Below are 20,759 nucleotides of genomic sequence, written 5' to 3'. Positions count from 1 at the left end.
ATTTATCGAATGGTCGCATACATATTTCTCATGCACACGATAATTGAGATGCAAATAAATCATGACGTAGCTTGAAAATAAAGAAAAACAAAGTTCTTTGACCTGTCAGCGTGAAAGTATAGGAAAAAAAGGAAACTTTTACTTTCGCCAATAGACGTTGGATTTTCAATTGATCTTCTTGCATCACCAATTGACATAAAGAAAATTTTTCTGTCGATTATCATTCCGAGAAGGAATCACGTAAAAAGCGCGTTGCGCAATGTACTTCGCTTCAAAAATCAGTCGCCAATACAATGTAGCAGCCCGAGCGCGAACAACCAAGTAATTTTAATGAAAAATTAAAATTTTATTATTACGTTTGTTTTCCTTTACAAAAGTTAACTGCTAAGGTTTGAAAAGAGAGAGATTGTCATAAATAATCGGGTTTTGTGCTGGCAAAATTTTTTTTTCATCTCTCTTTCTCGAGAGAGAGAGAGAGAGAGAGAGAGAACCTGAAGGATTTCAGGAAAAACTAGTCGATTGACGTAAGCAAGAGAGTCGTCGCACGCGCGGAATACCACTTGTATACATACCCACACGCACACACATTTTATTCTGATTTAAGAAGTTACACGCCCACGAAGTACATTGGAAAAAAAAAAAAATTTTCATTGTGATCGATATTACATCCTTGACACGATTGTTATGAAAAAGTTAAATCGCGTGTCGATAGTGCATATATAAGCACACGCTGCCATTGTTTTCAGGCAAAGTGAGAGGTGAAAAGTCATTTTTTTTTTGCATAAGTACCTGGGAATCGCAAACTTTCTAAAAGCATTTTTATGGCAAAAAGAACGACTATACTGCTACTGTTTTGCAAATTATATCTTTCAGATGCCTCCAATGAAATGACTCTATATAAACTGTTGATTCATGCAAAAATTCACCAAGTGAAATCTCTCGCTGTCTATGTTATATGTGATGTATGCATGGGAAGAAAACAAGGTTCTGGTATAAACGACCAATTTCGATAAGGTTTTCTTCGAAAAGCTATCTTTGCTAGTGTCGGTTTCCAAGTTTTTTTTTCTCTCACGAACGTAGTTGTAAAGGAAGTTAGAGTATACTGCGTGTACGAACTAAGTAATTGGTAGTAAGAATTCTATCAAAGTAAAAAATTAGCAGTAACAAATTTCTTCGATGGAAACTCCATTGATAACACATGAATATCGAATGTGCGAGTCGAATGACGATGCATAAAAATCAAAGAATCATGTAAGTTAAGTTACAATTACTCCGGGCAACGCTAACAGTGTAAAGTCAAGTCTTTACTAGCGTATCGACAAAAGTAATGCATCCTCGTTAGCGAAACCGCGTCTTTCCACGCGACCTAATAATCATTAGTTATATACCTCCGAGACAATGATTGCATTTCACATATCATGTCTCGCGACTGGTTTTTCGACAGTGAGTGTGCGCGTGTTTGTACAGGTGGTGTGTATATATAGTCTTTATTTCACAAGGCGCCAAATCTCGCACGACTTTTTTTAGTCGGGATAATGGACTTTTACGATGGGTATAATTGCTATGTATGGAGAGTTTTTTATAGAGGCGAAGGGGCAGGTATATGCAAGAAGGGGCTCGTTTGCCTTCACACTGATTTAGGGGCTTTGTATTGAAATGACACGGTATGTTACTTTGTCAAAGAAAGTGCCATTTGAAAATAAAAAATTTTACCATTACATTTAATAGCTGTTTCGAGTAGATAGCTCATGAAATACTTGCGTAATAAAGAACGAAGGTTGATCAAATAAAACTCTGTCACCTGCACATCCTTTCCAGGAAATTTAATTTAAAAATAGAAAACGTTTTGGAATCATTCTTATCAAGATTATTATGTATTTCGTTTTTTTAATAGTCTTGATAAGGGTGTTTCGAAAACGTCATGGAAACGTTGGTTTTTTTAATCCTTTTTATTTTTTAAATAAATTTGCTCGAGAGGATCAATAGGTGAAAGAATTTGATTTAATCAGCCATCACTTCTCGTTATAAAAACAAATTATTATCAAAACACAATTATACATCATTGATTGAACGACATTTATCTGTAAAAAGTCGGACTTTAATTAAAAAGAATTGTTTGTTTTCAGCTGCATTTCGTATAGTATAACTTCTGATGGTTTATTTTGATTGCACTTTTACAATCTTTGCCTTGAACCAATCGAACAAAAGCGAACATTTGTTTTCTCACCTCTAAAATTCGCGCCGTAAAAAGATAAAACAGAAGCTTACCGCCTCACTTGTTTGCTCAACATCTTTTCTACATTGCTAAAATCTTCGCGAATCCACATTCGTCAAGCGCATTTGCCATCTCTGTCTCCGTATAGAGAGAGATTTTTCCCGAACGTTCACATGATGCAAAAAAATCGCGTAGCCGGACCACGTTCCGAAAAACTGGTTTTTATGGTCGACAAACAACATTTCACTCGTGACTATGGGGTATTTCCTCCTTTTTTTTCTGTCTGGTACGCTGTCTGATCTTTCCAGAATCCGTTGTTCTCAATAACGAGAAAAAAGCCTTTGAGAAACTCGATCGATGATGAAAACAAATGCACTTGTCCACGTATTTACGCGACAACGCTTTCCTCGTTAACGTAAGCGCAACGTAGAAAAAAGTCCCAGCTTTTATGAGATCCGCGCGGGCATGAATAAGCAAGCCTAAAATTATAGATTAGCGATACACAAATAAGCACGCACGGCACGTTATTCAACTCGGCGCTCTCGATTGTTATGAAATATCGAAGTGATAAAAGAAGAAGAAAAAAAAAATCAAAGGAATCTGCATTTAAATTGCATAGTAGAAGCCTTGAAAGCCTCGGAGACATGCGCACACACGCGACTGCAAAGCAGCGCGAGCACAAAAGCTCAGCAATTAAAGTCACTTTTTTACGTGGATTATACTAGCTTGCACATGTGTCCAGTAATGTAATCAGGAAGTGTGTCACCAAGCCGATGTTGAATTTTTTGCTTCAACGTCATGCGCACCACATGTGCACAATTATAATTGAACTTTTTTTGCAGACGAGGGGTAGAGCGGAGGTAAAGGTCCGAGTACGTATCGAAGTTTCTATTACTTCAGGAAAGTCGTCTTTTTTTTTTTGTGTGCAATTTATTACTATTCGACTTTACGTAAACGATTGAAAAATAGCAATAGTTTATAACAATTAAATATTATTTTTTGTGCAGATTATTTGAAACATTTTCCAATGACAACTTATCGTTTAAAGGAATCGTTATACAATATTTTGACAACAAGGTATAAAGTAATTATCAAGAACAATCTTACTCGGTACGAAATTACACAAACAGTCGGTAATAATCGTCAGATAAAGCATCCGTTTATTGTATAACGCCTGCAAAACAATAATCGTTTACAATTACAACATCCCAGTGTTTTTTTTTAATTACATTACAAATGATTGGACTCTTTAAAAGCATTCCTCACGCTTAATGATAAGCGCCATTACATGTCCTATTTGTTCTCTCGATCTTTATGTAAAAACTAATTTGCGGTAATGGATCTTCATAACCAATCGGAATCCGTAACAACTGGCTAGTCTCGAACAATACATAAGATTCTCTCTGCACATTCGCAAGCTTATTCAACTTTGCCGAAAAATAGTCCGATAAACTTGACGCATTTCTCCGCGCGCATATTCTATTGCGCAAGCAACGAATAGTTACAGACTGGTGTAATGCTCTATATGTACACCCACATAGTCGCACAATAAGATGAGTCAGGATTTTAGGATTCCGTCGGAATTTACCGATGAAAGGCTCCACTCGTGCATCAGTGATGATGTTGTTTTCTTGGGACGAGATGGCACGTGCGCAACAAATTTTATTGACTTTTATTTTCCTCGACTTCATGTAGTTTTTGTAGAGCGTGTGAATTTTATTGTTTTTTTTATAAACAAAATACGCCTGATATGCTTACTTGGCACGATCTCGATGATGTTCTTAGCCTGTATTGCTTTATAGCGATTATTTATTAATTCGCACGCGTAATTTCACAAACTAAGTCAAAGAGAAAAGTCTACGAGTATATAAACATTGCAGTACAAGTAGTTGCGTAAATTATACTTGGATCATCCGTGTGCATTCATTTGCAAATGAAGGTAAATATTTTTCTCGTTCGCCTCGCAAGGTTTAATAAAAAAAAATCAAAAAAAAAAAAAAAAAGAAAAACAAACAAAACACAAGAAAAAAACCAGCGGAATATCATTATCGCTTGCGAAGCGTCGCTATCAATAAGTTCTCAAAATTGTGATTATCCGGCGAGCCGTAATTCTGCCGAAAAACACGCGAGAATGGATATTTTTTCTGCCAGGCTGCGCGTACGGGTATGAATTTGAAGGTGCCTTGGCAGACGCGCTTGCCAAAAGGAAAGAAACGGAATGATGCTCCGTCTCTCGCGTCCGACGCGAATTTTTCACGCCAACGACCACGTATCGTTATTTACGCCGTTTTCTATTTCTTTCTCTCCCAGCAATCTGTACATTCATTCTCACGCGCGCGGATACGCAACGTTCGATAATCGCACTTTTGCAAAACGCTCTCGTGCAATTTAAGCATTCCAACCTGTGCACATTCCACATACACACGGACAATGACGATTATAATACCTCGTCCGGGTATGCAGACACGTGCCGAATGTAATTTCTCCTCCTCGTATTAATGTGTGCCACTCAATTGCCGCGCTTACCGGGTCAAACGAAGCGAAGGTTACATTGTAACGTACATCTCTTCCGAGGGGCTTCTATATACTGTGACCGACACACTAAACAATCGCAATTATTCAGTGTCGGCTGTACGTATTGCAGGTATTTAGGTTTCTCCGAGTGTCCACTGTATTCATTATACAGTTGATTGATCGCGAATGATCGTTTTTTTCTTCTTCGCAAAAGCCTTCAAATGTATTCTTGGGTCGTCGATGATGAATCACCGCTATTTTTAGCGTTTGTCCAAGCGAAATGCGAAAAATCCACTATCAGTTCCTGGCAAACTTGTGACCGGTTTTTTGGACGATCGCTATAACGAATTCCGCAAAATCAACCGTAAACTTAATTTTACTCGCGAAAAGAAAAACAACAACTCCGAAGCAAGAACGCAAACAAGTGCATTGTCTGATAAGCAATCATGAAAATTTGATAGCCTGCGCGCAGACGTCGGAGAGTAGGACTTGACGTCAATATTTACTCGCGACTCGTCTTTTCTCGCGTGCCTGGCCTGCAGCGCCATCGGCGGCAATAAAACTAATAGGAGCATCCGATCGAACGTGAACCGGATGAAAGTAGAATAAGCACATGTTTAAGCAGGCGGGATTATTGATTGTAGAAAGGCGAGGGGACCAATTACGCGTGGTGCGCGATCGTCACGCCGTAGTCGCGCGCGATCGATATGCACGGTACGAAGTTGCGCGCAGGGGAGCAACGTCAAATTATTGTTAAGGCTTAAAATAGAAGCGCTTGATTATCCAGCAAATTGCATCGTGCCGCGCTGCTGCCACGCATCATTATGTAAGCTCGCTCGCGCGCCGCACGCCAGGCAGCTTCGTTCGTTGCAAGAAAGTCGCGATGTAAGTTTCTCGGCCACCGCGTAATTCGAGAAGGCGGCGCCGAGGTGGGACAGCTCGCACGTGCGCGCGATCGTGCAGCCTCTTCGCTGAGAGATTCGGCGGGTGAGCTTTCGTCCGGCGCGCGTCCATCGGGCGAACGCCTCGGATTCTCCGCGGCGCTCAGGAAAATTTACAAGAGAACGCGCCGCGTTTTATTTCTGATTCCTTTTTTTTTTCCATGACGCACACGCGCGCGGTGTACGAAAACGCTATACACACTAATTTTCCAGCAGCGAAGCAATCATTTTCCCCCAACGTTGGATTATTACGTGCGCACCGGGCTACAGACAATGAATTTGCGCACGCTCATCAAATCTGAAACTATGAGATTTCGTCGGACTTTTTTTTTCATCGCATTTCGTGTATCATGTTTTTGTTTATCGCGGCTCTTCTATATTTATGACCATCGAGTTGACGATTCGATATCAGGAGGTAAATATTTTGATCGAATATGTTTCTTCAATATTGCAAGCAATTCGATAAAGGATATATTTACACATATTCTTTGATCATTCAACTCCGGGTGTACAGCTAAGATTTCCGTTTCGAATTGAATCGAACTCCTCCCATTAAACACGTGAATCACGTAAGTCAACGGAAGTGACTTCATACTAGAACAAAAAAATGCATCCTTCTTCGTTTTCACAGTAGTTTCTTTTTCTCTCTTTCTCGTTTACAGCACAATGAAAAATGAGCATTCTTCAGTACAACAATAAAAGAAAATGAAAGAAGAAAAAAAGAGAAATCCGTAAATAAACAACACCATTGGATTTCCCTCTCTCGCGTTGAAGATGGGAGGGGGGCTCAGCGGGCGCGCGATCACATCTCAGGCAGCGGCAGAGTGGTGCCTCTCTCGCGATTCAGTCGGTGCACGAGCGCGACACACATCGCTTCTCGAGAAAGTTTCCGAACGTCGCGTGCTACATTACAGTTGTCTGTGCAGTGCTGTTCTTATTTCTTGGCCCCTCACCAGGGGAGCCTTTTACACTTCTCTCCGTTCTTACGGATCTTCTCTTTGGGTGAGCTTTCGCTTTGATATTGCTTAACAATGAATTTCCGTTCGATCGTCAGCAAGTTTGCCCATCGATCTTACGATATTCCGTCCGATGAATTTGCCAAAGCATTTTTCGAACTTGTCGGCTGGAGTTGCTCTTCCGCGGGACGTTTGCGCGCGAGTGTGTGATAGGTAATCATTGTTAATGATCCTCGAGAAGCTTCCGCGCGACGAATTGCATTCGAATTTTCAATTCAAAACATTTTCATTGCGCATTGAAAATCTGATGGACTCCCGTGGCGCGCGAGCAAAGGTGCATGGTTGCGTTCGTTATCGTGGCGCCTACGAAGGATCGATGCACTCGATGTGTATAATACCGCTTTCTGGCACGCGCGGGCGCGAGTCAAGTGCAAGTTATAAGTGTGGGCGCCAGAAGAAGAAGGTTGCTCCTACTTCTGCTCCGATGAAACTCAGCGCCCCGTTATAATAGTTATCCACCTTGAATTTAATGTAATGTTTTTTTTTTATTTCGCTGCCGAAATTGCTTCGATGATTGATCGAGAGATAGACAGTTTTTCTAAGTGCACAGTAATGCTATTTTCATCATTAAACAGATCGCGTACCCACTTTTTCAACCTGGTCCGCGATTCGATTCGATGCTCCAATTGTAAATTCAATGACAAACCATTCCCGAAAGAGGTAAAAGAAACGTCGATTGACCACAAATCGAAATCAGAAACTGTCAATAATCATGCAAATACCCGTACCTTGCGTAAATAACTTATCTGATTTTGAAAAACCAACGCGACGCTGGTATACTCATAGCGGGGCACGACTAGCAAATCGAGTTTGCGGAAAATGACAACCGAGAGAGAGAGAGAGAGAGAGAGAGAGAAGTTTACGCTTCGGAAACTGGCGATTGGTGCCTGCCGCACACACACGCGCGCGCGCGCGCGCACACACACACAGAAATAAACAAACAGTTATGCGGACTATTTCGTCGACAGGCAGGCAGCGTTGCACTTCTACGCGTGCAGCTGAATGAATAAAAGAACTGTATATCGTTGGATTCATTAGAAAAAAACAAGGATGGCGAGCCGTGGGTCTCCTGTAGATACAAATAAATTGCAAAAGCCGTTGACATACTTTTTTTTTCAATCCGATCATTTTTCACGAATGAAAGGTAGCGCGCAGGATTAATTGCGCGGGGGTTTCGGCAGATTGATTTTACTAGCTGGATTCTTCAGAATGTGTGTCAGAAGGAATTGAGGCCGAATCTCGAGGAATTTCATACTGAAATTCAAACGTTGCGCGTTAGCGGCTTTACTTTCGGTGCACACATCTTCAATAAAAAATATCGCCTACATTCATTCCGCCGATCCCCTATAAATCGGTTGCATTCAAATTCGAATGGCCGCCGATCACGCCGCAATATTTCTCAACGCCCATTCGCTCCAGATATATTTTCCCGTTTCCGCTCGGCGCGCGAAGTCAATTTCCCTCGGGGATCAGAGGTCGACGTCGTTCTGGTCGGTCGGCCAGGAATGCCCGGCCTTGCGTTAATCGCGACGTCGAGTTGCAGAATTGAAAAAGCAGGAAGGACGGACGACACTCGCCGCGCGAAAGCGTGTCGATCGGAGGACAATGAACCTTGGTGACAGCGCGTGGCTTAGCGCAATGCACAAGACACCTGGGCAATCGATCCAAGTCCATCATTACCTCTGTCGCGCGCGACTCTATCGCACCGAGGTTCGAGAAGCCAGGTTTTTGTTGCTCATCGCCCCTCGAGAAATCGTACGCGATAGCGTTTTTACAACTCTCTCTCTTTCTCTCTCTTTTAAAATTTGCATGAAATCATACAGCAGGTCGAAGGAAGCGATCTCGTTACGATCGCTTTTTCCCACGCGTCGGCTTGCTCGAAACGAAAATCGCGCTTTGCAAAACGTTTCACGGCGATTCGTCGCTGCTCATGGAAACTGCGCGCGCGCGCTGCACCTAGCGACGACGTAATTGCAAGCTTCCAATTCACGATTAAGCAACGTCTATGTGATTTACGTTTCGTGATTGCCCCAGAAGGGACATTAAAAGTTCGAGCGATGGAATGTGCGTCGTTTTGAGGGATATTCGGGAAAATTAATGTCCTCGTTACGGAAAGAAGTTTAACATAGTCGTGCGTGTGGAAAGTCGCCTTCGAAATTTTTTAGCCGCACACTCGGAGAAGTAATTCCAAAAACTTCGAATTCCTTCGATTATACAATAGAACGTTAGGCTGCTAGAAAGGAAAAAAAACGAAGGGCACGGTAGATCTGTCGAAAAATGTTAATGTCGAATAATCAAATAAGCGACGCATATCATTAACAGTTTCAATGTGAAAACAGAGATAAATGTGCTCAGCTGAAAAGCGAGAAGGATCGAAATTCACACACTTGCGTGTCTCGTTTTTGCTCTTTTCTCTCTTTCTCGGTCGCTTCGTCAGCAGTGTATTCGTCATTGCGTGCAGCAAGCTGCTGCCTCTCTCATCAAATCAACAATTATTCATCGCGCAGTAGCAGCAGCATGGCGCACGTGATTCGCTCTGAATATTCACACAAATTGCCGAAGGGAATTCAAGTTGAATTCGAAACGCGTCTCTGCTTCCTGCAGCGGACGTAAGGCGTCGAGAAAGTATAATTGGCCAATTGCTTAGTGACAGCGATCAATTGGGAATTCTGATCGGCTACATAGTTGCATCGTCGTCCGTCGGATTTTTCTAGTAGCTTTGTCCAGTTGGATTCTCGGTAGACATTGCGTGAAGTTTGAATGTTTAAAGAGGCAAAAAATGCATTACACTACGTCGAAACCGTCATTATCAACTATCATTAATAGTTACTTTTTTCGAACAAGTCGACGTGTCTTTTTTTTCATTTGCTAAGGCAGCTTAGCGTCGATCTCCTTTGCATGAGATGTTAGTTTCGAAAACCCTGATCTTTTCTTTTTCCGCGAAAAAGTTTGAGAACTGACTTTCTAAACTCGACATTGAAAAATATGTATTGGTGTTATCACACGCGAATTTCGTATGTAAATTATTTTGGAAAGTTCGCGTTTTAAGCGCACCAATCTATATTTGACTTTTTTCACGAATAAACGGCCACGTAACAATCCCATGCTAATTCGATTATTTATACAAACGTTTACTGATGCATATATAATAAAACGATATTAGAAACTCGAAAAAGCTATAAATACGCGAAAGTATCCGCGGTACTCCACTTTAAGCAGCGGCGGGATTAATTAAAACTTTTTCCCCACGGAATTTTAATGCAATAATTCAACTTGCGCACGTGATTTATCACGAAACGCAGCAACGGCAGCGCGGTATTCGAATTGTTTTCTCTCTCTCTCTCTCTCTCTCTCTCTCTCTCTCTCTCTCTCTCTCTCTCTCTTCTCTCTTTCTCTCTCACTACTACGTGTCCATCAAATTGAAGAAAAAACAAACGCTCACTTTTTTACCAACGCATATATGCAATTACCATTTGTAAAGTTTGACGCTTCTCCAATTTTTTTCCAAATTGACATCGCCATTAAGCAATTAAACAAATCGTTCTGGCACTTGATTATGCATTCTTTGCTTTGAGAAGTTTTTCACATTTTTTTGTGCGTCGCATAAATCGATTCGAATTTAAATATTAACCACTACGCGCGCGCACACAAACACACACACACACACATACCATACACACACTCACGCACGGACTCGCAAGCTTTAGCGCGATAGCTGCGGACGAAAAATGTGGGTTACGTCCAATCAAGCTATACCAGTGACATAACAACTCGCGAGGGAGAGCCCATATGAACTGGTAATTAGGCGAAATTAACGTTCACGATCAACGTCGTGTGCCACGCCTTTGAGATACAACGTTCTCTCGCGTGCATTGCGGAAAACCCGTTTTGTAATTGGACTCTTCCGAGATCTCTTTTTTTCTTCTTACGGAAGTGTCCGCAAGAGAAAGCTCGCGTACGCGAAGAAAACTCGCACATGACGCAAGTGCGTTTTGTTCGATATTTATAGTTTGACAAAAAATTGTTTGTTAGAAATATTCAGAATAGTCGATTAGACTTTTTTTGTCGTTATTTCTCACGGACGAACTTTACGACGAGAATTTTTATATTTTACGTATACGAGGAAAAGAAATCTATTCCTAGATTTTTACATATGTTGACAGATGGAAAAGTGTAAAAAATACAGTTTTTTTGAGCCAAACGCATTAACCGTTCAAATACTAGACTGTCACTACGATTAAAGCATGAATCACACCAGTTTTCATATAGATATACATATTTTTTATTCCGTTTCAGCTGCTGTGCATTAGAATTTCAATAGGATTTCAACTTTTTCGTTCGTTAGTCACTTGAATAACCAGTAAACTCGCTTTGAAAGAAAATTAATTTTCTCGAATAAATGCACGATGCGCTTCTACGAGATTAATGGGCGATTAAATAAAGAAATTGTTTGAACGATTGTAATTGATTAAAATTGGTTTTAGATATCAACTGTAAGAATTGTTCAATCAAACATTCACCAACCTTACGGGCAGTTAACTATAATCATCGAATTATCAACTCATTCTGTATGCCACGAAATCTCGAAACTCGATCACGAATTCGACTTACAATTCCAGCGCCGTACAAGCAATCCTACTCACGAACACACACACACACATACAGAGAGTCATTTCGCTTCCTTTTACTGCCTCATCGCGTGGATCTTTCACTTTTGATATCCTCTACCTCATCTCATTTTAATTTATTACCTGACGAGAGGTCCCTTTTATCTTTTTTCTATGATGCGAAATTTTGCGCCGTACAATGTTTTTAGTAGCTCGTCAATTTGTTTTTCTCTATCAGATTATCAGTAAAGTCGTATATCCAGATTTCCAAGGAGTGCGCGAATTGTTTACTCAGCTACTTTTGAACGTCAATTGATCTTATAAAACTCCGCACGTTCTGAACTTCGTCGAATTATGAATGTTAGATTGTACCTTCGTATCAGGGTCATACACTAAATTTAAACTCTTTATGCTCACACCGACCTACATAAGCACGCATACCAGAAAACCACAAGCAATTATAAAAACCTCATTCCATAAAACTTATTCCAAGTTTCATCGTCTCTCACCGACCACCACCTTTTTCCTAAGCCTCTATTTTCGAATCAAATCAATCGGCACACAGCCTTTCCTGAGATGTGCTGCTACGTTGAAAAAAAACCAGACGCGTTGCAAAACTTAACGTAACTTGCATCACCATCGCCGTTCATCTGTGTAGTGATGGGGAGAAATGGGAGCCGCGGATCCAATAGAGTATTACATATCCAAAGCAATGGTATGCGAGAGAGAAAAAGAGAGAAAGAGAGAGATATCACCTTGCTATTGTTGAAACTGTGGCAAGGTTACGAACTATGACGACTTATTGTCATTGTCGAGATAATTAACATTTGATCGATTCTTTTTTTCTTTCAAGGTTCAATTTGTACGTCGATGCATTCGATAGCGTTTTGTAAGTGCATTAAAATGATATTGCACTGCTCGTGCGCTTTCAATTTGGGATCTCTATTTTTTTCAAAACGAGGATATAAAACCATGTGCACGTGTTATTTAAAAATCTTTTTTGTTTCATTTATTTATTTTTTATTTTCAATCGAAACAAACGACTCATCATTGTCCAACAAAGAAGGCACATCCGCGTGGTAATTTAGTGACTACGTATGGAGATCACGAACGGTATGTTGAATATATACATCTTACGAATAGTATACTATATACACATCGGCCGCTATCGTTCGAGTGCAATGAAGCGCGTCGAATGATTAATTCGACTTGACATTGTGTCTGCTTGCCAGCAACGGTACTCGTCGTCGCGCGCTTGCCAATTGTATGATGAGGAAGCCGAGCGTTTTGATTTTCCGAGCGTCATGAATTGCTTGCCTAATTGGTTTACTGCACCGATTTCCGCTAATCCGTTTCAACGCCATCATAATTATTCAACGCGGACACGCTTGAAAATTCGATATATTGCACCCTCAATTATTCGAGGCGATAGATGTCCCATCGCGAGGGAGCTGGCGGTGCGCGAGTTTTCTCTTCTTAGTTACGTAAAGCCTTCGATTTCACGCGACTTTTAAAACGATAGAGAAAACGGTATGTGCACCTTAGGCTCGTCGTCGTGGTCGTTGGTCTATACCAAGAAAAGCAAACGACCTGCCGGCTGCTACGCGGGCGCTCCTTTTTCGAATCGATGCGCCGTGTCGAAACTATAACAGCCAGCGGTATGCGGTCATGCTAAGCTGAATTTAAAGCGATTTGGTTCCCTCGTCCTCGGTATGCAATTCAACAAGCCGTAGTACGGATAAAAACGTCGATGCAGTTTATTGAATGTCACTAATTATCTTTGAGAAGACCCGGACGGCGCTGCATGCTATCTTATCTTAATGCGCGTGCTTCAGATAGCGAAAAGTTATCAAGGTGACAGCTGGGCACTGACGTCCAATGTGTGTTTACGAGGGTGTAATGCACTTCTCGCCAAGTGCATAGCTTGGCGTTTCGCAAGGCGCGCGAGTTGGAGTGTGTCTGAGCGTGTGTCGAAATAATCAAGTCGCGCATTAAGAGATCGTTAAAAGGTGCACACGCACGGCCTGGCTAATGATGAAACCGCTGCTCGGCGCGTCTCCTCGCCTCTCTCCTCGTCGAGAGGAAAAACAGAGAAATGGCCTCTTCGATTGATACAACGACGAAGAAGTAGTGCGCGCGTTTTCGCCGCCTCGGTATATACAAGCTCATCGCGGATAGCAGCCGGGGCACCTGTGGCAGTCACGACGATAAGGCTCTGTTCGCGGACGTTCTCCAATCGATAGCTGCGCGACGGATTTGTCCGCAGCCTCGATCCTGTCCCACCGTCGGCGCCGACTTCCGCGAATGCACCACGATTTGAAATCTCACGCGCAAGCAACTCTAACGATCGGCATTCTTTTTTTTTTCTCCAAACGAGCCTGGTATTATAAGAATGCGAGCGCGCGGATATACTAATGGACTACTAATTAATAGCTCGCTCTCCCTCCCTCTCTCTCTCTCTCTCAGCTCCGGTCTTGCGCGCTTGCGTCCCGTTAATCGTCGTGTTAATCGCAACGCTTCTTCAAAGCTTACGGTATAACATATCTTATATGCAACGCGGGTCAACTAACTCCAGACACTTTTATGCGAGATTACTTTTTTTTTCCGAAAGAGCGGCTGGCTACGTAATGTCGAATATTTTTGTGGTCGCTGCCGTTCAACCAAGTCTTATGCGTGCGGGCGAAGAACTTAAACGCGTTATTGCTGCGCGCCGCTTATTCTTCAATTATAACTGTCGATTGGCGCCACGTCTAGAAGCTCTCGACGTCGTCCGAAAAATCGCGCCCCTCTATCGTATAGCGCGCATAGCGCGCGCTTGGAAAATCCTAATTCGCGACGTTTCGAGCATTCATAACTTCCTCGTCATTCCTCGTGCCCACCAAAAAGATCGGATCTATGCAAATTACACGTGCGGCTGCGGTTGAAACTATTCCGCGAGCGCTTCGCGTAATGCAACGTCGCGCGCGCCCTGCTGACGGGACCCGAGTGGGCTTTTTCCTCTCTCTCTCTCTCTCTCTCTCTCTCTCTCTCTCTCTCTCTCTTTATTTTCACTCGCGTCGGCATTCGAGGAAGGATTGCTTGCGAGCAAATTAGCAACGATGAAAAATGCCGTATTAGCCAAATTTTCAACGCGTACGATTATGTAACGAAGAAAAATCATCAGTGATGAATGTCCGGGGAAGAAACGAATTTTTAATCGATTCCAAACCAGCTTAATTAAAATAAAAAAGCCAGACTAAAGGCATAATCTACCGCGGCGCCAACTTTTCCATGTGGTTGCGGAAAGAATGGATCTGATTTGAGAAGGTTAGCGATTATCACTGATATTTAATTAATCGTTCTAAGGAATCATTGCAAATAAACGATTTCGTGTTAAAATAAAAATCGATGGGTTGGGTCATCTAGGCGCTCAGACGGGCGATAAGAATATAAACATTGATACCAAATACGCCGACGAGATTTTTATTTGTCCAAAAAAAAAAACACGAGTGCTTACGATATGATACCAAGATTAGATATTGAAAAAATTACTTTGCAATATCTAATCGTTGAAAAACTATGGACGAAAAAAGTAACGAAATAAAAACGAATACCGCGTAAAGAATTGCAAATGTAAAGTACCCGAAGGGATTCTTCGAAGCGTTATAAAGCATTATCGTAATCTAATCTTCGGTTTTTAACACATGTGAATGATCGTCTAATCGTTCGACTCTCATCCACGCCCAGTTTTGCCAGGAACAATCGACTTGTACGAAAACTGATTGACTTGCAATCTTGATTAATCCTTTCTCTTCGTCTAATCAGACGTAAATGAAATTGAAAACGAAGATTTCGATTTATTTTGGCGTTGCGTCACAGCGCGCACTGAGACAACAGCGCAGAAGCCTCTGTAAACTTTGATAAAGCTCGTTCTATTTGCCAATTGTGCACCAATGATTTGTGCACCAGTCTCGAACGAGCTCGTAAATCATACGTGTCGGTTTTCACATCGCGAACGGAAAACGCGATAATTCCATTTTTCTTTTTCTCCGTGCGCGACAAATTATCGGACATACGTCTCTCGTGCAATTGCCAACTAAAGTTGATCCTCGTCCAAGAATGCAAGTCGTATATTTAATCTGACGCGTGAAAACTAAAGAAAACCAATGACGAACGCAAAGCTAAATGAGAACGTGCACGTAAATCGTGTATCCGAATATCGAGGAACACGGAAGGAGGAAAGAAACAATAGTATAACGACGATGGGAAGATATACGTAAGAAGTCAAATTTAAAATTTGGTATTCACAGTACGTTAAGGATATGCGCTCTTTTTGAAATGACATGTATACCGAGACGGTTGATGATTTTTTCCTTCATCTACTTAAAAGACAATGTATACAAGTTCCTTTTTGCATAAGAGATGAGCAGACGATTGTGTTGCGAGAGTTATTAGTATAGGATTTATGCGCGGGATTGCATATTGTGCTCGGATGACATTTTTGCGTCGAGGTCTGCCGATAATAGCAATTATGAAAATGGTGATCGTTATGAAATTGATGGCTTTGCTAATGGCGTTGTGTAAAATGTCTATTAAGCGTGGAAAGTAGCGAGTGTTTTCTTCATACTCAATTATGCATGAAGGCATTTTTTTTTCTTCTCGTTGCGCGCAAAGCTTAGGACATTCTTACCTATTCTTTGAAATAAAATGTATCTCATTTTGACCGTGATCCAGTCCTGATTCTCAGAACTGTTCTGACATTACGAAATGTCGCAGTGATTTTAAAAAATGTCGACCAAACGTGAATTCGCTCGAAGAACATAAGTCATATGTAGGCGTGCGTTTGCATTCATAGCGCGGAACGAAATCTAAATTTCTCCTCTCGTCCGACGCTGCGCGAGCGTTTCGAAACCTGCCATTCGGATTCTGATATCCGTATCGCATTATGCTCGAGTCGGAAATCCCCGAACGTCCGACAAATGTCGCTTCTCATTCTCGCAGGCAAATAATCTACGCAAACCCAGTTCTTGTCGGGTAAATCGTGCGAGAAAGTTTCCGAAGCTCTGCGCTTACGCTTTTTCGTTGATAAAGACGCATTGTTTTGTCGGCGATCGCCAAAAAATGATATGCGAAATGCCACGGCGAGGACACATTTTTTTGGCATAATCTGCCTTTCGACGGGCCGCCAGAAACCGATACATTGAATTTTGTTTCATTTGATCGAGATCGATTATCGTTCATACGTCTCCTTTCTCTTCGTATTGTTTGTCAACGAACATTGACATGCAACGACTTCCCTACTGATCTCTTAGTAGCATTTGTTCATTACTATAATTGTCACGAGTGCTGATAAATAATTAATATTCAAAAAATATATCATAAGAAAATATATTCTCACGACGGTTCTCCTTTCTTTCTTTTTTCGCTTGAAAGTATTATCGTATCACACGCGTAATAATTTACAACTCGTCAATATATTTTATCATTCTTTTGGCAATGAGCGTCTCCTTTCGATGAATGATTTTTCTCGTTTGCCATTTGACAACCGTCCGGACATTTTACCTCGATCCATCTTTACGTAAACTTAAAAATAATATCTTATATGCTCAAAGTCTTTTAAATTGTCATCAATCTTGTGATTACGTAACTTGATCATTTCTTCGCTTTTTCAAAAATTACACGCAAAAACAGAGCCGCGACGCAACGAAACAATGACAGCTCGAATTAACCGTCGATTTTGCGCGCAAAACAAAAATAAGAGGGAAGAGCGAGCGGTTAAATAGTCAAATTAAAAGAGAAACTCGTGCATTAGCTTATATGCCTTCGAGCGGTCACTTAACTCTGTTTTTTTTTTATATCGCAACAAGGAAGGCACGAAAGAGAGCGCGCGGGTGGCGCATGCACTTGTTCAACTCGACTTCTCTCTTTCTCTCGTCCATTGCACAATTAAGCAAGCAGTTAGCTGCCAGCTAGCGGCGCTTTTGCATAGTTGCACCGGCCCCTTATTGCGTAAAGGAAAAGCGCTTCCGATTGGCGTTTTAATGCACCTTGCGCAAAAAGTGCAATTTCAATTTATTCAAAATGAAGAAAAAATAAGAGGAAGCCTTTTGATCGAATCGATATTCAGCGAAATGTGGATGTAACGATGCGTCAGTCAAAACTTTTGATAACGATTGAGGAACTTGAATGGTTGGTAGAAAGCAAATGTTTTGACGCGAATAAGGAAATACCCGTATCTGGCGCCTGCTCTCCTTGTTTTATCGATAAATCTTGGGATATTTTTGGCCCGAGTCGAATCTTCCTTTATTCGTATTGACGGCACTTTCAATGGAAAAGAAAAATGACGAAATAATTACGTCGAATTTAGATATACATGCTCAATTGAAACTGCGTGTAGATAACAGAGTCGTCGATAAATTTTATTGCGTCTTTTCGTGTATCTGTGGAAAAAAATAGAATGACGCTAACGGTACGTTTCATTGAAATTTCCTTCAAAATTTCATTGAAAGATTCCTTCAAAACGATATTTTTCACGAGAATCCATCGTTCTTTGCCCACGGCCAATCAATAATTAATTGAGAATCATAATGACCGTATGCTCGTTTATTTTTTATTGTTTCAGAGCCGTAGTGCATCGACGGCGTTACGCCTTCGAAGATGACTTTCTAGCGTCAGCGACGACAAGGGCATCGAAGAACATTGCACGAAGACGTTGGAAAATCTGGAAGCAGTTCCGGCGTGATCAAAACAGCAATAAAGGCCCAGAAGAGCTGGTGTAGCTAGCCCCGCGCACATCGGGTGGGAGGTGGGGTGCGCGCGCGCGCGCGCGAGAGAGAGAGAGAGAGACCGGTGGGGAGATATATACACCAAGGCACTGGAAGCTCCAAAGCGATTAATAACAGTAGTCGCCTCGCGAGCGTAGCATCGCCGAGCAGTATTATTCGCGACACACGCGCGCGCGCGCGCAATGTGCAGCAGTGCAGATAGCTTGTACAAGTGAGCCGAGTGTCACGAGAAGAAGCAGCCGAGCATTATTGCTGTTTCATTGCTGGAGCGAGGGCGAACGAAACAAAGCGAGCATGAAGTCGTTGGGCGATGTAGTGGCGGAAGTGCCGAAAGAAGACGAAAGTAACGACGTGCCGGACGACATTGGTATCGTGAGACGTGGTAGCTTGGATTCGATAGTCAGTCATTCGTCCACGACAACGTCGTCGAGCATCCTCAGTGGGAGCTCCGAGTTAGGCACCAAGACTCTAAAGTCACTCAAGCGTGGATTGGGCAAATTGTGGAGGAGACACAGGGGCAATGCCTCCATTACTGAATACGATCCGTCCTACAAGGTGGCTTACCTTGGCAACGTGCTCACTGGTTGGGCGAAAGGTCAGTTTATGTGTTATGTCTTTTATTTTAGTTGAGTTTTTCTTTTGCGAAAGTTCCTGAATTGTACTTGTCTCAGTGTCAAAAATGCAATTAATTTGCGTACGTTGACATTTGGTTTTCAAAAGTTGGGGGTCAGATTTTATTATTCGGTGAGCTTAAATTTGAAAACCATATTTTTGACTGCATGCCCTTATTTATTTCTTAACAATTCCACCAGCAAATTAAAAAATTAAAATCTACAATGACCTTAAAAATTAAAAGATAAAAATGGCAGTGGAAGCATTGCTAGTGGGAAAGCCTTTCATGTGGCACAGTATGTTGTCAATGCAGTGTAACGGGGAATTCGGATTATTTGGGCGTTCTCCTTTAATAATCTTCTGCAAATAAGTAAAAACTATCAATCCATGATGCGACAGTTCGTTAAAATTCACATCGTTCAATACTTACACCGATTATTATTCTTTGGGATTTGACCAGGTTGGGGTACACGTCTTGATAGCGGATTATTTGTGTCGACTGTATTCATAAAAACCAACCGATTGATTTATATGATTTTACGAAAAATAAAAAATGTTTGAATACAAACTCACCGACAGAAAGTTGGCCAAGTTGAAGAACCGGTCTCAACTGAGGATTGTACGCTTTGGCTATGTTAAAAAATTTAATTATTAAGTTTATTTTCGAGGAAACTTAAATTTTATGCGAAACATTAAATTAAAGATTCAATTACTGCGTACCCAAAAGAAATTTGAAATATAAGACAGTAAAACTAAACCAACCTTGTGGGACTTCGTCGGGCTGGTGCGCCGGTCTCAATAAAGGCTTGTCCTGTTGAACTTTATAACGGAAATTAAACGTATTTTTGCGGCAATTCAGAAAATTGAAGTGATTGTTGAATAATTATGGAATATCCAAAAGATCCAAAAAAAAAACTAAACACACTACATTCCGTAGTCTAAGTAAAAGACCCTTGCGATTACTACGATGAATTAAGTGTAATTAAAAAAATTAATTATGAACACATTTCTAAAAGAATCTAATAATTAAACTCACCGTGTTCCGGAAGTTCGCCAGATTGATACACCGGTCTCAACAGTGGATTGTGTTGCTTAGCTATTTCAAACAAAATATACCTGTCAATCGATCTCCAACCAAAGCACGGTTTCAATTTCCACAACCAATTATTTTCACTTCATTACATGAAAAAAGCAAATAACTAACGGCAAGATAAATTACAGCATGTCCAATGTAAATCTTCAAAGTAACACGTTAAACTTACCATTAAGGTCGGGTACTTGACCTGGCTGGAAAGCGGCTCTGAGTAAAGGGTTGTTCTCTTTGACTTTGAATGGCTGGAATGCCGGACGTAGCAGAGCATTGACTTTCTTTGCGCTAGACGTCTGGTATTCGGGTCGGAGCAAAGGGTCTTCTTTTTCGCCTGTTTCAAGGAAACGAAGTTTTTTTTGCGTTAAGTAGCAGCTGATTTAAACGTACCTAGTATTGTTTTAGAATTATATGTTAACAAGAATAAGAAAACTTACCGAGATTTGCTAAAGTCAAGTGGTGAGCCGCAAGCAGCACGAGAAACAAAATAATACACTTGAAAGACGACATGTTTCTAAAGCACAGTTCCAAGAAAATCTGATGTTCCCATCCGTTGAACTGGGTCTTTTATGTCGTACATTTGGAATAAAATTTGTGTTTTAATTTCTGGAATTTCATGAATTTTATTCTTTGTTGAGAATCGATTAGCTAAAGGTCATCGGTCGGTCTTTGAACAGGAGGGAAGGGTAGGAAAGTTAAATGCTAACATTAAATAAGTCATATAAGGCGGGAGGTAAACTTTCTGACATTTCTCAGGAAGACGAGCGACATGTAGGAGGAAGTTCGTCTTTGTCACGTATAAGATCAATAATAAGTCGATCAGCTAAAGGCCATCGGTCGATTTTTGAGCAAACGGAAAGGTCAGGAAAATCAAATGTTGATACTAGATAAGTTACATAACCTGAAAGGTAAACATTCTGTTAGTTCTCAGGAAGATGATCGACGTGTAAGAGGAAGTTCATCTTCATCACATAGGTATAAGATCAAGAATAAACACTTCGAG

The 20,759-nt window shown here is 41.3% G+C and overlaps 1 protein-coding gene and 1 long non-coding RNA gene across 4 annotated transcripts in view; one reads left to right on the top strand and one right to left on the bottom strand.

Moving 5' to 3' along the window:
* LOC131668829 (uncharacterized) overlaps window positions 1-20,759 on the top strand; it is a 34,030-nt gene that overhangs the window by 2,625 nt on the left and 10,646 nt on the right. The window contains exons 1-2 of one of the 2 annotated variants that reach the window (XM_058943283.1): window positions 6,520-6,672; window positions 17,895-18,652. In XM_058943283.1, the coding sequence (XP_058799266.1) occupies window positions 18,352-18,652 (301 nt within the window). In that variant the 5' untranslated portion in view covers window positions 6,520-6,672; window positions 17,895-18,351. Of the gene's footprint in view, window positions 1-6,519; window positions 6,673-17,894; window positions 18,653-20,759 lie in introns of those variants that run through there. The other variant, XM_058943284.1, reaches the window with a different exon arrangement.
* On the bottom strand, window positions 18,679-20,080 carry LOC131668831 (uncharacterized). Of its 2 annotated transcripts, XR_009302315.1 has the most exons (6): window positions 19,932-20,080; window positions 19,706-19,765; window positions 19,432-19,488; window positions 19,243-19,299; window positions 19,100-19,168; window positions 18,679-19,029 (listed from the first exon to the last, which is right to left on the bottom strand). It is a non-coding gene; the product is annotated as an uncharacterized LOC131668831 (long non-coding RNA). The 2 variants fall into 2 exon arrangements; XR_009302314.1 differs by lacking the exon at window positions 19,932-20,080 and having other exon boundaries at window positions 19,706-19,820.

This window comes from Phymastichus coffea, unplaced genomic scaffold (assembly GCF_024137745.1).
Source record: "Phymastichus coffea isolate CEN01 unplaced genomic scaffold, Cenicafe_Pcof_1.1 PCOF00084, whole genome shotgun sequence".
Classification (NCBI taxonomy): domain Eukaryota; kingdom Metazoa; phylum Arthropoda; class Insecta; order Hymenoptera; family Eulophidae; genus Phymastichus; species Phymastichus coffea.
Note: the sequence above shows the minus strand (reverse complement) of the source record. Positions and strands in the feature narration are given on the sequence as shown.